The sequence below is a fragment of the Leptodactylus fuscus genome, chromosome 1 (assembly GCF_031893055.1).
Source record: "Leptodactylus fuscus isolate aLepFus1 chromosome 1, aLepFus1.hap2, whole genome shotgun sequence".
Lineage (NCBI taxonomy): Eukaryota > Metazoa > Chordata > Amphibia > Anura > Leptodactylidae > Leptodactylus > Leptodactylus fuscus.
Genome location: NC_134265.1, coordinates 219,455,756 through 219,472,992, shown reverse-complemented (window position 1 = coordinate 219,472,992; position 17,237 = coordinate 219,455,756). Strand labels below are relative to the sequence as shown.

The following is a 17,237-nucleotide window of genomic DNA, read 5'->3' as shown; positions in this document are numbered from 1 at the left end:
GATAATAGCCCTCATTCATATACATATAAATTAATTCAGCCATTAATATAAAAATTAATTAATAAATATGAAAGTCAAATTAAAAAAGGCAGCGAAAACACCGTGCATTTTTTCCACAGTGCCTTAGGCTCCATTCTCACGGAGTAACACGCCACTCATTCTGACACGTAAACACTTATCACATTGAAAGCAATAGGTAATAAAGCCTCCCATTGAGTTCAATGGGTAGCGTGTGTAAGCTGGCACCCATTGAAGTCAATGGGATCTGTTTTGAAGCGCCTCACTCTGACACGTGTCAGAATGAGCGGCGCGTTACTCCTTGTGAACGGAGCCTTAGAATTTGTCTGGTATTAGTTATAGAGGTATCGTCTAATTGTAATATTGTCTAGGATGTAAATGAGCTGACTGCTGCTAATAACACACACGCAGAATTGACAGTTGTCAGTCTATTATTAGACTTAGTGGCCAGACTGAAAATTATTGGAGATTGTAGTATTGAAAAAAAATTATGTTTTAAAAAAGTGCTAAATCCTACAATTTTCACTCTAACCACTAAGCCTGACACTGGCCAGTTCTGTAGTTTTCTTTGCAGCTATGAACTAATTTCCATTATTATTACATAATGGATAACACCATTGACCCATCATTGAATTCACTATTACCAATAGAAGTCACAGCATGGAGCATGTCTAAAAAATTCAGTCATGGCTATGCTGTAAATCAGTAAATTGCTGTTCAGAGAACAGAGGTGAAGCTCAGGCAATATGGAACATTATGAGGAATAACAATCAGAAAATGAAAAACAACATTTCATTATAAACATGTACAAAAAGAGAAAGACATGGCCCGCACATCCCGACCTTATACATTGATCTAGTGCTTCTCAGCAAATTTTACAATACCGAACATGAGGTTCTTAGTATACATATTGATCAATGTGCATAAGCCCACTAGCCACTTCACTGCGACCTCTTTATAGTGGGTCCCTACTCTACTGGGCGCGGCGCTGCACAGCGACCACCACAACCGCAACAAAGCGCCCGCAGGCGAGCGACCCAGTGGTCCGGCAACAAAAAAAAATGTGATACGTTCCTTTGCTGACTCTAAAAAGTTGGTTTAAAAAATGGGAAGAAAATGTTTTTCTGGTGACACATTGCATTTAAAGGGAATGTATCTGCATTTTTATATATTAAAACCAGATAGTGGAATATCTGGACATAAAATTTGTTTTAAAAAGTCATAGAAATTTTTTTTTAAAATGTTATCATACAAATTTGGTTTACAAAGTAGGTGATTTGCTGGGGACACTGCTATTAAATGAGAACTGTGTAATGCCTCTTTTCTCCTGTGGTGGTGCTACAGTAGTAAAATGAAACACAATGTTATGTTTCACCACAGATACCATATGATTTCTGATGGTCCCAGAAGGTGCACATTTTATGATCAGCTTCTTTTAAGGGGCTCTAATAATAATAATAATTAATAATAATATTTTCTAAATTGGAATGTTTATTAGAAAACTCTTAATTAGGAGATCGACGCGGGTTACACCTGAACTCACATTTGACTGTCAAGTATTCTTTTCACCACCTCCCCCAATGCACATATGCACTTAACCCCTTAAGGACATAGGTTAATTTGTACATTAATGCTCGGCGACATTTTTCATATTTTCGCTCACTTCTTCCAAAATTCATCATTTTTATTTCAACATAGCTATGTTAGGGAGCCTTCACACGGAGTAAACGCTCTGCTCATTCTGAACGTAAAACTCGTTCAGAGTGAGCAGCGTTAAAAGAGATCCCATTGATTTCTATGGGTGCCGGCTCACGCGCTCCCCATTGAAATCAATGGGAGGCTTTTTTACCTATTACTTTCAATGTGATACGCACATATGCCGGCACCCATAGAAATCAATGGGATCTGTTTTAACACCGTTCAGTTTTACATTCAGAATGAGCGGACCATTTACTCCATGTGAAGGCTCCCTTAGGGCTTATTCTTTGCCTGATGAGTTGTACTTTCATTTGCCACCATTTGGGAGTACATATAATGTTTTGATTAGTTTTTATTTACATTTTTTCATTTTGTTTTTACGTTGTTCACTCATGAAATGGCAGCTTTGTCCGGCGTGTCATTTTGATTGCGGCTATACTATCTTTTTTTTTTTTTTTTTTTTTTTATGTTTTACCGCTTTTACAAAATAAAACATCACTTTTTGAGAATGAACGATTTTATTTTACATGTAGGACAAATTGTACTTTCTGTGATGCACTGTGAGTTCTGACTGCCTCCTATTGTATCCAGCTTTAATACGTTTTTCAGCAATTTTTGCTACAGTAGCACTAGTTCATCAGTTAGATACTAACCAATGCCTACTAGGACCCAGAAGACATCCTGCCATTTTGGAGACATCACAATGTGTCCCTCATTAAAGTCAGACGCTCCGATCTGTATGCATGACAGATTTTCCTGCTTATAAGATAAGGAAGGGTAGAATGAAGCTAAAAAGATGCACAAGTTCAGACCAGTGCTTCTCAAACAGTGAGGCTCAGCTCACTGGCTAGTGAGGCCAGGTCCCTGCCAGTGTTGGCTTTGGCACAAAACAGAGACTCTAAAACAGAAGCTGTACTAATAATGTCAGCTTTGCATTATAAGTGCAGTCCCTGTGAGTTGACTGATGAACTTGGGATGACAACGTCACCTGGAAGCAGTTCATCCAGAGTCTGCAGATTGAATGCTATAATCTGGCAGAAGCAACATAAACTGATACTGAAGGTAGAAGGCTCTTCTCTTATCTACTGCTTATCTATTTAGATTAAGAGTTAACTAAATGTCACTTGTATAATGATTCTAATTCTCCTATGATAGTGGCGTTGATTGTAAGGGGACCTTCTGATGGCTGGTTGCAAGAAATTTTGCTTAAAGGGGCTCTATCATTGGCAAAAGTCATTTTAACTAATCACATCCTTGCATAGCCTTTAGAAAGACTATTCCATACCTACCTTTTGTATGTAAATTGCCTTAGTAGTGTTTGAATAAGTCCGTTTTTTTATCCATATGCTAATCCCTGCTGTATGCTGTGTATGAGAGCAGGGAGAAGGAGTCAGCAGCAGCCTTTACTGTATATACAGAAAACAGTGTACGAAGAGACTTCCGGGGTGCACGGAGAGGCTAATTAGCATATGAATAAAAACAGACTTATTCAAAAACTACTGAGGCAATTTACATACAAAAGGTAGATGTGGAATAGCCTTTCTAAAGGTTATGCAAAGGTGTGATTAGTTAAAAATGACTTTTTCCAATAATAGAGCCCCTTTAAGGTCCCCTAACTTTTGGACATTTCCCAGGTTTCTTTACCTCTTCAGAGAGCCGTTGTGGCCACGTTTTATGTTTTGTTTATCTCTAATCATCTTTTTGCTGTAACCTGTCTATTCAACTCTGCTTAGTTCAACCCACTGACATTTTAAAAACTGTCTTTTATTTTCTAGTTAGCAAAGATGTGCAATTACAGCAAGTGGAAGAAGACATGTAATGTCTTGTTTATCATTTTTGCGTTGGTTTTTAGCATCACTCGTCTAATTATTCTACCGACAAGGTGAGATCTGAAAACTTGATTGTATTTAATGTGTGGTGACCTGTTTGGTGAGCAGAAGAATATGTGGTATGTAGCTGTTAGGCCACTTTTATATCATGTAATTTTTTCAGTCAGCACGTTTTTTTTTTTTTTTTGCAAGATACATAAAAGAACCATTTGCATGTACTTTTGTTCAGTAACATGGATATGTCTTATATTTATAACAACACCAGAAACATGGTGCATGTTGTCGCTAGTTTCAATCTATTGTTTCTTACTAAGGGTGAGGCCCCACGTTGTGGAAACACAGTTATCTCTGTGGATTTTCTGCTTCAATTATACCTAGAATAATGAAACCACCAGTGTTTCTATAGGTATAAATGACATACTGCGATTTCCAAAACCGCAAGGGCTGTCCATTGCACGTATTTTATCGCAAAGTGGGGATGGGATTTGTTTTTTTCCAAGCCATTTCTGCCACGGGCAAACCACTGTGTTTATGGACCCCAGCCTTAGAAAGGTTTCTTGACAATAAGGTCTGGGCCCCACAGGACGGAACCACCCGTATTTTCCCATGGCGGAAACACTGTGGAAAAAATTGCAGCGTTTTACAGTAATGGCGAAGTGGATGGGATTCTAGCAAATCCCATGCCCACTTTGCGGTAAAAACCACAGTGCGGACATGTCGCGGTTTTGGAAATCACAGCACGTCAATTATACCTACGGAAACGCCGGAGATTTTACTATAGGTATACTTGTAACAGAAAGTACGTGGAGGAAAACTCTGCGAACTTTCTCTCTAAAGCACTGCGGGAAGAACCACGATGCATTGCGCCATGGCTTTTTTTGCAGCGCATTATTGCTGCAGAACGTCCCGTCGGGCCTTAGCCTAAGTAAGAATTTTCACACCAATAACAACAGGAGCAATGTTGTGGTGTTAGAAACCTGATGCGACAATAATGGACATTAAGTCCTGGGCAACCAGAATCCCTAAACACCAAGGCAAAAACAGTCCTGAGTGTACAATGCTCACCTAACCAGAGCTGAACCAGGCCCCGGAGTTCTTCGCCAGAGCTTCTGATGGTGGAGTTGGACTCGGTAAATTTTGGGACTCAGAACCGCAAGCGCCCAGAGAGCACTGCACACTCATCAAACCCCAACAATAGAGGACCCAGAAATACTAACCTCAGCGGATGAATAATCAGAAGAGCTGGTCAGCACCAAGAGGGATAATCTGAGGTTTGTCGTCCAGTAGCAGAAGCACCGTAGGGAAATCGTACAGGTCAAGTCGGTAGACAAGCAGTCAATGCAGGTTCCGGGGATAGCTAAAAACTTAGTCAATCAAGCCGAGTTGGTACAGAGGAGGTCACGTGGTAGCAGGAGGGAGAAGCAGATGCGTAGTCAGGAGACCCGGGTCATGCACAAGAGGTCACGGAGTAGTCAAGCAGGAATAATCAGGAAACAAGCCAAGGTCATTCACAAGAGGTCAGGAGGTCAAGGAGAGCAAGCCAAGGTTATACACAGGAACAACAGGAGGGCACACAGGAGGTTCAAGGAACAGGATAGGAGCAAGAAACGCAGGGAAGCTATCACCAAGTAATCTGAACAACCAGCGGCGGGCCGGAGCCAGAATGAGGCCTAAATAGCCTATTTTACTTATCCATACAAAATATGTGATGTTTAAGATAAGATAATCCTTTAGTCCCACCATGGGGAAATTAAGTGTGTTACAGCAGCATTATAATACAAGAAAAACACATACAAAAGCACAGTATAGAACATAAAAATATAGTAGGAGTCAGAACAAAGAAAAACTTCAGGATCATTTAGTTCTCTGCGCGGAGTGATCTTCGCTTAGCCTGATGTTGATTATACAGCTGCGATTGAGAGGAAGGACATCCGATAGCTCTCCTTCTTACAATTGGGATGAAGAAGTCGGTCACTGACAGTACTGCCAAGTGCTGTCACATAGGATAATGTTGTGTCAAGTAACACCAAAATATTATTGGTATCTGACGCACATATTCAACTGGTCAGAGCTTGTACCTATAAAATATATGGCAAAAAACATTCCGGCTCACCTGTGTCTTCAGTAGTCCTGTGTTGTTTGGAGATGTTCAGGATTAGTAACTTAGGCCTGTTTCACATCTACATTGGTAATCCGTTTTGGGGAGTCCGCATGGGGTCCCCCTGAACGGACTACTAAATGCATTGGAAAATGGTGTGCAGTGAAAGCACACGGACCCCATAGACTATAACGGGGTCCGTGTGCTTTCTGCACAGTCTCCGCACAAGTCATGCAGACAGGAAAGTAGATCGTGAACTACTTTTTTGTCCGCATGTTCCATGCGGAGACCGTGTGGAAAGCACACGGACCCCATTATAGTCTATAGACGTAAAACACGTCTATTTTATTATAAAAGCATATAAGATCCACAGAAATCCACATCGACAGTGTGACACAGGAGTGGTTCACCTGTGCATTTCAGACTTGCCTCTTTAATCAGAGTAACATAGGACAGGAGGAGTAAACATACTCCAGCAAGTGAAGCATCCCAGTCCCTTCTCAGAAGGAAAAAGATATGCGCACTCTCCAGTCACATGATGTGTAAACACACACCATGTGAGGCAGCATGACACCCTTCCAAGTAGGAACCTGAGTTAACCTGCATGCCAAATGAAAGGTATAATACAAAAACCCCTTAGCCACAGTGATGGAGCAGAATAAAAAGCACTCCCCACTGCTTACAATAAGTAATAAATGGCCAACGGATTTTTGCATTATACCTAAAGTGTATGTGCTTCACAGCATGTTTTAACTCTTATATATGTTTTAGGGAAAGGGGAGTGATTCAATATAATATATATATATATATATATATATATATATATATATATATTATTATTTTTTTGCTTTTGTTTATGTTGCATTTTGATAGACCCCATATTGGTCAGGGCTCTTGGACCCCATGGGGTCTGAACATTAATGCAATGCATTGCAAAACACTGGCACTTCTATTACTGGCTGCATAGAGCCTTCAATAGGCTCCCAGCTGTAATGGAAATGGATCTTCAAGAAAATGGCAGTGGCGGCAAAATGGCTGACCGACGCCATCATCACGGCATTAGCGTCGGGTCTTTGCTTAAGATTACTTCTGAGTGACCTCCATATTTAAATACTCAACATCCACCGTGATAGTAATGGCGGATGCCAGGAAGAGGTTAATATATATTGCCTTAATTAAGGATGCAAGTGGCGTCTGAAACCCGTAGTTGCTGTCACCACCCCTGTGTCAAAATTGACAAGGATTTCTGTGGATATTATATACTTTGATAATAAAGTGGACTTGTTCAACTGTGCTGGAGATTCTTCCTTTCTTGTGTCTGTAGCAATGGAGACATTTTTACACAAATAAAATTTTTGGGAATCGATGCAAATATTAATGATAACAGTCCAGCATGTCAGCAGATGTCACTGGTAATATTTTGTAACCATCCTTCTATAAGGTCTTTATTTTTGTTTTGTTTTGTTTTAGGATCATCTATAGTACATATTATTCCTCTATGGTAAAATTCCAACCTTTCTTTGGATATTATTTTTTCAATGCCCTTCTATTGACTCTACAAATACTTCATTTTTTATGGGCCTACATGATTTTTCGAATGATATACAGATTCACATTTACTGGCACGGTAAGAGCATTATTCCATGTTTTATGAACGTCCTGTCATTATATCTAACTACTTGTGGAGTTAATTCTCTGACATATTTATACAATGTACATGATAAAAATCGAGGTTTCTGGCTCAACCATAGTAAATAAAGAAAAATAAATGAACTTATTCCTCTGGTTAAAAGGTTGAAGTATGACTAGGCCTCAGGTATCTCACTCAATGAAAAGATGCTAAGAAATTTTTAGAATGTGAACAATGAGGAAGAAAGTGTAACTCTACTTTTAATCCATTTAATCTTAATATTTTTTTCCCTGATTAAACATTTTGTAATCCAGATTGGCAGCGATGTACGTAGTGATGTAGAAGAAAGTGACGAGAGTGGAGAAGAAAACATTAGACCATCGGAGACAGAAACCAAAAGTGGCTACTGGATTAGTAACAATAACAGTGTTTCTCAAAAGACTGTAGACACTGGTGTGGGCAAAATAAATAATGGACATTCAAAGACTAGCTAACTTTAACTACTGGTGGACAACTACTCAAAGTTTTATCTTGTTTCCATTGAAATTACTCTTCACACATTGTGGCCTGGCTGCTTGATACATACTCTACTTGCTACATAGACCCTACCTATTATACAACAATGTACTGTAAGTATTAAATTTATATAGTATGGAGATCTACTTACAATGCTTAGTCCCATTACCTTTTATGCTGCAAGGCTTATACTTACATTCCAACCTAGAGTAAGTTAAATCTATTTTTTTCAAAATATAAGATTGGTAAAGATTTGACTCTATTCACCATCACCAAACATGAAATAGAATGCAGCTGAGGTGATGCTGACCCCAAACCTCATGTAACATTGGTTGCCAGTCCTAAGAATAACCAGTTTTACAGGACTGGATAGTATTTTTAACTATATGTAAGGCTAAGGCCCCACGTTGCGGAAACGCAGCTTCTTTGGTTGCAAATTTTGCTGTGGTTTTTGAGCCAAAGCCAGGAGTGGATTGAGCAGAAGGTAGAAGAATATGAGCTTCCTATATAATTCCCATTCCTTTTGTAGCCACTCTTGGCTTTGGTTGAAAAAAAAACGCAGCAAAATCGGCAACAAAAAAAGCTGCATTTCCTCCACATAATGCTATATTCCAATTGTTTTTTCCTTAGTTTATAAATAACCTCTTGAGTTTATATGTTTTACCAAGATGCTGATTGGTTTAGGAACACAGACCATTATTTTGTTAAAATGTTACATTCTTCTACAATATACATAATTTTAGGCATATGTTATAAGTTTTTTTTGTAAACCAAGGAAATACAATTACAATGTCAGATTGAAAAGTATTGATGCAAACCTGTGATAAAGAATAGATAAAGAATAGTTATCATTATAATTGTTATCACAATTAAAACTGATTGTGCACAAACGTGATTTTTAGGGCAGTAGGGACAACAGAAGAAGGAAATAAAAGCCTTATGATTAAACCTAGACTGCTCCTGTTTTCTGATTCAAGTTATTTTGTTGCATGAAACTGCTTTAAATTAATTCTTGAAGGAAAATTTTAGTAGTTTGTCATATAACAGTGTACAGTTTAAAAATGATACATAGTACTGTGCAAAACTACTGTGTGTAAAAATGCTGCAAAGTAGCAAAATTAAGTGAATGAACAAAAGTTAAATTAAAATGAAATCAATGTTTGGTGTGACCACCAAAATGGCATCAATTCCTCTAGATATACTTACACACAGTTTTTGAAGGATCTCAGTGTGGGGGGGGGCTGTTCCATCATCTTAAAGAACTAACACAGATCTTCAGTGTATGTAGGCTTGCTCAAATCCTTCCGTGCCTTCATGTAATATCAGACAGACTCAATGATATTGACATCAGGGCTCTGTGGGGGCCTTATCATCTGTCAGTTCATATCATCTCAGTTCAGCTGCTATTTCTTGGCCGACCTGAGAAGCTTCTGCAGTGTCAGAGGTTCTCTGAGCTTACCAGTTAGCAGTTGAGGAGACATACATAAACCCCATTCCTCTTGAATCAGGTGCCTGCTAATTCAGTTGTACTCTAGTTTGGCTCTGTACCCTGATTGTGTGTAACAGCTTTATTCAAACTCTTGGCTTCTTTCTGATAATAATTAGCTTGTTACTGACATGACCTCTAAAAACTGAACCTTGGCTTTAAACTGGATATCTGTGCGTCTGCTGATTCTGCCTCTGACATGACCCCCTGTTATGGACTATTAACCTTGACATTTATTCTCCTGAATCTAATCTCCTGATTCTATAAGTTAATCGAGGGTTCATTTTTTAATTTTAGTTAGTGGAGCATTTAATTCTTGTATGGTTTCTAGTGGTGAAAACTTGGACCCCAAACTCAGTAAGGTCCACCTGGCCTTGCAGCTGGTGCTGGTGAAGGCATTTGGGTGTATGGGTCTATCTCTCAGCACTGTATAGGATTTAAACAGCTTGATCTACTGCTCTGTTATGAGACAGATCTGGCTATTGTCTGATAGTTGCTCCAGGAACTCAACCATAACATCATCACTTCTTAGATTTCTTCTCCAAAGAACTTGGTCACACCAAATATTGATTTGATTTAGATTTCTCTTTTATTTAATTCACTTTATTTCTGTCAAGTAATAAAATAAATTATTAGTAAATCTTATATTTTGAAAGCATTCCTACTTTGCTGCATTTTAGTTGCTCCTGCTTGTTATATAAAATAGCCTAATGTTTATTGTGGCTCTTTGCAATAATGGCACATCAAGTTCAACTCGGACCAGTGTACCTCTAGATGGGAACTGCTACTAGCTGGTGGGCCCTGTGCAAGGGTTTCGGAAGAGCTTCGCACCCAATCACCTAGAAACACCCTGCACAAATACCCGGATCTCTGCACAGATTATGCAGACAGGAAAGTAGTTCACAATCTACTTTCCTTTCCTCATGATTCGTGCGGGCAGCGCTCGACAAGCACACGGACCCCATTATAGTCTATGGGGTCTGTGTGCTTTTAAGACACAGCACTTGCAACTGCGTTTGGTATTCCGATTGGGTGGTCCCTATGTGGACTTTCCCCCAGATGGAATACCAACGCAGATGTGAACGAGGAATTAGACTGACTTCCTCCCATCTTGGCAGGATCAATCAGGTATTGGGGGCCTGGGAGTCTGGGGTCACTGATCAGACCCTAGGCTGCCATAAATACATATCGGTAAGCCCATCTAGCTGCGGAGCTGCGCTGATGTGGGAATTATTATTGCAGAATCCTTTAAATGCCAATGGGGTCAAATGGATGGCCATCTGTTTGCATTTTTGCCTCTGTTAAACATGTAAAAAAACGTGGACTGAATACAGCCTAAAGGGTATGTTTCTAGGTAGGAATCTGCCATGAAATCTGTCACTCCCAAATATGCTGATTTCACTCCAAATCTTCCCTCTTTTGTTTTGGAAGGCAAATTGTGTCCTGCTCAATCTTGCTATGAATTCCGTGGTTCGGGAGTCTTCTGTGGTTCGGCTGATTAGGCCATTCATCCAGAGATAGGGCAGAGGCATTCCATTGTGGCAATCCCACGGCCAAATATAGTAGCGGAAAGTGGAGAGAAATTTTTCTTCATTTTCCACCATGTGAACATACCATAAGCATGCTGCCACAAAGTCCTCACAGTCACATGTGTTATACTGTAATTGCTGGGATGCATCCCATTAGTTAGCACTTTCATGCATTTACCTCAAGTTGTGGGATGTACCTGTACTTGTCATTGCTTCAAATAGAAAATTTACAGGAACGTTCCAGCAGTTAGCTGTAGATCCATGCAGCCAGGAGAACCATGTGACATTAAAATCACAATGGTAAGGTCTATGATCTTGGACCACCACTCATATCTAGGCTCTATGAAATGCTTAAACTCCTTTTGCACAACTCAAATGGGCAGGGAAGTTGTTCCAAACAACTAACCACAGATCTGTGAATGTAGTTCTTTCCGTTTCTCTATGTAACCCCAGGTAAACCTGATGATGTTGAGATTTAGGCTCTTTGGAGGCCATATCATCACTTCCATGACTATTCCTCCTAAAGGTGGTCATACTAAATATTGATTTAAACTAGATTTCTCTCTTGCTCATTCGCTTTATTTTGCTAATTGTCAAAAACAAACTATTAACACTAAACTAGATTAGCATTGCAGCATTTTGCCATAGCTGCTTAAAACTTTTGAGCAGGACTGTATGTATGTAATTACAACATTAGAGAGAAAAGATAAGCCAGGATACAAGATGAGATACGGTTGGACATGCTGGGCCTGTAGAGCTTGTGCACTCATAGGTTGCCAAAGGTGACGACCCATAAGTGCTTGATTGGCAATACATCTGGAGACCAGACAGACCAAAGAAATGCTGAGAGACATTCCTTTGAAACTTGCTGTGTGTGGGCGAGCATTATCCTGCTAAAAAGTGCCAATTGGAAGCCATGCCAATATGGAGGATGCACATAGCACTGAGCTAGTTAGTGTCCTTTGGATCACTACTAGGGATGACCAACAATCGTATGCAATAGCTCCGTACATCATCACACCAGCAGTTGGAGCAGTGTATCACCCCACAGCAAAAGCTAGAATAATGTGGGCAGTATGGTGGCTCAATGGTTAGCACTGCTGTCTCACAGGATTTGTTTGTTCTCCCCATGTTTGCATTGATTTCTTCCCACACTCCAAAGACATACTGTTAGGAAATGTAGATTGTCAGCCCTATATGAGACAGACTGAGCCCAATAGAGTCCCAAAGCACCCAGTTTTCTTACAACACCACTGCAAACAAAGCTTACACTAGCTGTCAATGCACATAATAGACATTGTCAGTCGAGAACCTAGCCTCTCTGCTGCCTGAGGTGGAGGATCAAAAGATGCCCCTCTCCCCAGACTGAATACTGGGGGGGAGTTTAATCTTTTGATTGTCCACCTCAGGCAGCAGGGAGGGGGGTTGCTACTGCAACATTACAGGGAATACAATGCAGAAATATTTTGTGCAGTAATACTTACAGAAGACGTCTTCCCACATTTCCCGGCTCTTCACTTTGGACCGCCATGACCACTTCTTCCACCTGTGACTTGACTCTGTAAAGTTTGCAACACAGACTTCTCACTTCTCCACGCACCCAACCCATATATATGGCTGTTACTGGTAGTACAGGCTTCGGGCTTGTATGGTACTGCTAGCACAGGCTTCGAGCCTGTATGGTAATATTCCAGACCACGTGATGTCTGGGACATTACCGTACGGGCCCAAAGCCTGCTAGGATTAATATCGGATCCTGGAGAGGTGAGTAACACTGTTTATTATGTTCCCTCACCTCCCCTTGGGCTCCAATTATTATACTCGAGGGTCTGAAAAGGCCCCTGAGTATAATAATAGCGGTAGTTGGGGTTCGCAGCCTGGGCTTGCTCGCGGCCGCCCTCTGCGTCCTATAGCAGAAGGGGAAGCGTCTATGAGCAGACTCGGGGAAGTAGGTAAATAGTCCACTACATGCTGAGAATACTCCAGCAAGTAGTGGCCTATCATAAAACAAGTATGTAACTTACCGACCTCCCCGCTGCTGCCACTGGCCCTTTTCAGCCGGCAATAAGACATCTGCGTCTGAGACGCAGAGGTCTACACCAGCGCAGGAGAGGGCTGCTCGGTTTGTTTTCAGAGCGGCCCTCTACTGTGCTAGTTTAGGGGGGAAAAAAGTAAAAAAAAAAAAAATCTAATTGCCGTGGCTGCCGCCCCCTCCGGCATGGCGCCACCGCCTCACCTTGCCTCATTAGAGGTGCGGCCCTGGACACTGTAACAACAATTGTGCAAGTTCTCTCACTTAAATAGATGAGAGAGGCCTGTAATTGACATCATGGGGAGACCTCAACTATTAGGCTGCATTCACACGGAGTAAACGCTGGCGTTTTTTGTGTGTTTTTTGCACATAGCGCCGCGTTTACGCCGCGTAGCGTCGCGTTAACGTCGCGTATACGCCGCGTTAACGCCGGGCAACGCCACCGCTAAATAGCGCGGCGTTAACGCGGCGTATACGCGGCGTTAATGCGACGCTACGCGGCGTAAACGCGGCGCTATGTGCAAAAAACACACAAAAAACGCCAGCGTTTACTCCGTGTGAATGCAGCCTTAGAGACAAAATGAGAAAACAAATCCAGAAAATCACATTGTCTGATTTGGAAAGAATTTATTTGCAAATTATGGTGGAAAATAAGTATTTGGTCAAAAACAAAAAGTTCATCTCAATAGTTTATGTACAGTGTTGGCCAAAAGTATTGGCACCACTGCAATTCTGTCAGATAATACTCATTTTATTCCAAAAAATGATTGCAAGCACAAACTCTTTGGTATTAATATCTTCATTTATTTTGCTTGCAATGAAAAAACACAAAAGAGAATGGAAAAAAAGTCAAATCATTGATCATTTTACACAAAATTCCAAAAATGGGCCGGACAAAAGTATTGGCACCCTCAGCCTAATACTTGGTAACACAACCTTTAGACAAAGTAACTGCGAACAATCGCTTCTGGTAACCATCAATGAGTTTCTTACAATGCTCTGCTGGAATTTTAGACCATTCTTCTTTGGCAAACTGCTCCAGGTCCCTGAGATTTGAAGGGTGCCTTCTCCAAACTGCCATTTTGAGATCTCTCCACAGGTGTTCTATGGGATTCAGGTCTGGACTCATTGCTGCCACTTTAGAGGTCTCCAGTGCTTTCTCTCAAACCATTTTCTAGTGCTTTTTGAAGTTGTTTTGGGTCATTGTCCTGCTGGAAGACCCATGACCTCTGAGGGAGACCCAGCTTTCTCACACTGGGCCCTACATTATGCTGCAGAATTTGTTGGTAGTCTTCAGACTTCATAATGCCATGCACACGGTCAAGCAGTCCAGTGCCAGAGGCAGCAAAGCAACCCCAAAACATCAGGGAACCTCCGCCATGTTTGACTGTAGGGACCGTGTTCTTTTCTTTGAAGGCCTCTTTTTTTTTTCCTGTAAACTCTATGTTGATGCCTTTTCCCAAAAAGCTCTACTTTTGTCTCATCTGACCAGAGAACATTCTTCCAAAACGTTTTTGGCTTTCTCAGGTAAGTTTTGGCAAACTCCAGACTGGCTTTTTGATGTCTCTGGGTAAGAAGTGGGGTCTTCCTGGGTATCCTACCATACAGTCCCTTTTCATTCAGACGCCGACGGATAGTACGGGTTGACACTGTTGTACCCTCGGACTGCAGGGCAGCTTAAACTTGTTTGGATGTTAGTTGAGGTTCTTTATCCACCATCTGCACAATCTTGCGTTGTTATCACTCGTCAATTTTTCTTTTCCGTCCACATCTAGGGAGGTTAGTCACAGTGCCATGGGCTTTAACCCCTTAAGGACCAGGCCATATTTTGGTTTCGCATTTTCGTTTTTCCCTCCTCACATTTCAAGAGCCATAACTTTTTCATTTTTCAGTTCACAGAGTCACATGATGGCTTATTGTTTGCGGGACAAATTGTACTTTGTAATGGCACCATTCAATATGCTGTGCAATGTACTGGGAAGCTGGAAAAAAATTCAGAATGAGGTGCAATTGGAGAAAAAATGCATTTGCGCCATTTTCTTATGGGTTTAATTTTTACAGCGTTCACTGTTTGGTACAAATGACATGTTACCTGTGTTCTACGTGTCAGTACGAACGCGGTGATACCAAATTTATATAGTATTTGAAATGTTTTGATACTTTTAAAAAAATGATAAACTTTGCAAAATAGAAAAAAAAATTTGTGTCATCATGTTCTAACACCTGTAACTTTTTCATATTTCCATGTATGGAGCTGGTTGTGGTGTCTTTTTATGCGGGACAAGATGACGTTTCTATTGATACCATTTGGGGAAAGATCTGATGGTTTGATCACTTTTTATTCAATTTTTTATAGGAGGCAAAGTGTTGAAAAAAACGCTTTTTGGCTGTTTTTATTTTTTTTGCCGCTACGCCGTTCGCAGTACGGGATAAATGTTTTAATATTCTAATAGTTCGGGCATTTTGGAGCGCGGGGATACCTAATATGTTTATGTTTAATGTTCTTTAATTACTTTTATAGCTAATCTAGGGAAAGGGGGGTGATTTGAACTTTTATATTTTTTTTATTTTTTTAATACTTTTAAAAACTTTTTTTTTCTTCTGTTACATTTATGATCAGACCCCTTAGGTACCTTGAAACCTAGGGGGTCTGATCGCTCATACTATTCACTGCAATACTACAGTACTGCAGTGAATAGCAGAATCCCAGCACTTCTATTAGACGATGCCTCTGGCATCGTCTAATAGATCTCGGGCAGAGACAAGCCTGGAAGCCTTCAATAGGCTTCCGGCTGTCATAGCAACCGATCACCGCCCTCATGTGACGTTCAGGAGGGCGGCGATCAGGGAAACATGGCGGCGCCCATGCCGCCTGCGCTGTTTACACGCTGCGGTCGCGTTTGACCGCAGTGTGTAAAGGGTTAACAGCAGCGATCGGCTCGGGCACCGACCGCTGCTGTTATTGGCAGGTCCTGGCTGTATTATACAGCCGGCATCTGCCGTGTATGGAGCGAACTCAGCGTGTGAGCTCGCTCTATACATCCCCATGCGACCCATGACGTACAGTTACGTCAAGGGTCGCTAAGGGGTTAAACTTCTCGATGACACTGCGCACGGTAGACACAGGAACATTCAGGTCTTTCGAGGTGGACTTATAGCCTTGAGATTGCTCATGCTTCCTCACAATTTTGCTTCTCAAGTCTTCAGACAGTTTTTTGGTCTTCTTTCTTTTCTCCATGCTCAATGTGGTACACACAAGGACACAGGACAGAGGTTGAGTCAACTTTAATCCATTTCAACTGGCTGCAAGTGTGATATAGTTATTGCCTCCACCTGTTAGGTGTCTCAGGTAAGTAACAGGTGCTGTTAATTACACAAATTAGAGAAGCATCACATGATTTTTCAAACAGTGCCAATACTTTTGACCACCCCCTTTTTATGTTTGGTATGGAATTATATCCAATTTGGCTTTTTGACAATTCTTTTAGTGGTTTTCCATTGAAGACAAATTAAATGAAGATAATAATACCAAAGAATTTGTGATTGCAATCATTTTCTGGAAGAAAATGAGTATTATCTGACAGAATTGCAGGTGTGCCAATACTTTTGGCCAACACTGTATCCTTTGTTGGCAATAACAGAGGTCAATCGTTTTCTTTAAGTCTTCACAAGGTTGGCACACACTGTTGCTGGTACATTGGCCCATTCCTCCATGCATACCTCCTCTAGAGCAGTGATGTTTTGGGGTTATCGCTGGGCAACACGGATTTTCAACTCCCTCCAAAGGTTTTCTATAGGGTTAACTCTGGAGATTGGCTAGGCCACTCCAGTACCTTGAAATGCTTCTTACAAAGCCACTCCTGCGTTGGAACTATCTTCATCTTCAATGCTCTTGCTGATAGAAGGAGGTTTGCACTCAAAATCTCACGATACATGACCCCATTCATTCTTTCATGTATACGGATCAGTCATCCTGGTCCCTTTGCAGAGAAACAGCCCCAAAGCATGATGTTGCCACCCCCATGCTTCACAGTAGGTATGGTGTTCTTTGGATGCATCTTAGCATTCTTTCTTCTCCAAACACAACGAGTTTTGTTTCTACCAAACAGTTCTACTTTGGTTTCATCTGACCATATGACATTCTTTCTATACTCTTCTGGATGATCCAAATGCTCTTTAGCAAACTTCAGACGGGCCCAGACATGTACTGGCTTAAGCAGGGGGACATGTCTGGCACTGCAGGATCTGAGTCTCTGGCGGCGTAGTGTGTTACTGATGGTAGGCTTTGTTACGTTGGTCTTAGTTCTCTGCAGGTTATTCACTAGATCCCGTTTGATCCTGGGATATTGGCTCACCGTTCTTATTATCATTTTACCCCACAGGGTGAGATCTTGCATGGAG

General features: G+C 41.0%; 1 protein-coding gene across 1 annotated transcript in view; it reads left to right on the top strand.

The window, feature by feature from the left end:
• The window catches only part of CERS4 (ceramide synthase 4), a 97,635-nt gene extending 89,158 nt beyond the window's left edge, over positions 1 to 8,477 (top strand). The window contains exons 9-11 of the mRNA XM_075283631.1: positions 3,492 to 3,598; positions 7,114 to 7,270; positions 7,588 to 8,477. Coding sequence (XP_075139732.1) covers positions 3,492 to 3,598; positions 7,114 to 7,270; positions 7,588 to 7,767 — 444 coding nt within the window. The 3' untranslated portion in view covers positions 7,768 to 8,477. The remainder of the gene's footprint in view (positions 1 to 3,491; positions 3,599 to 7,113; positions 7,271 to 7,587) is intronic.
• The last annotated feature ends 8,760 nt before the right edge of the window (positions 8,478 to 17,237 follow it).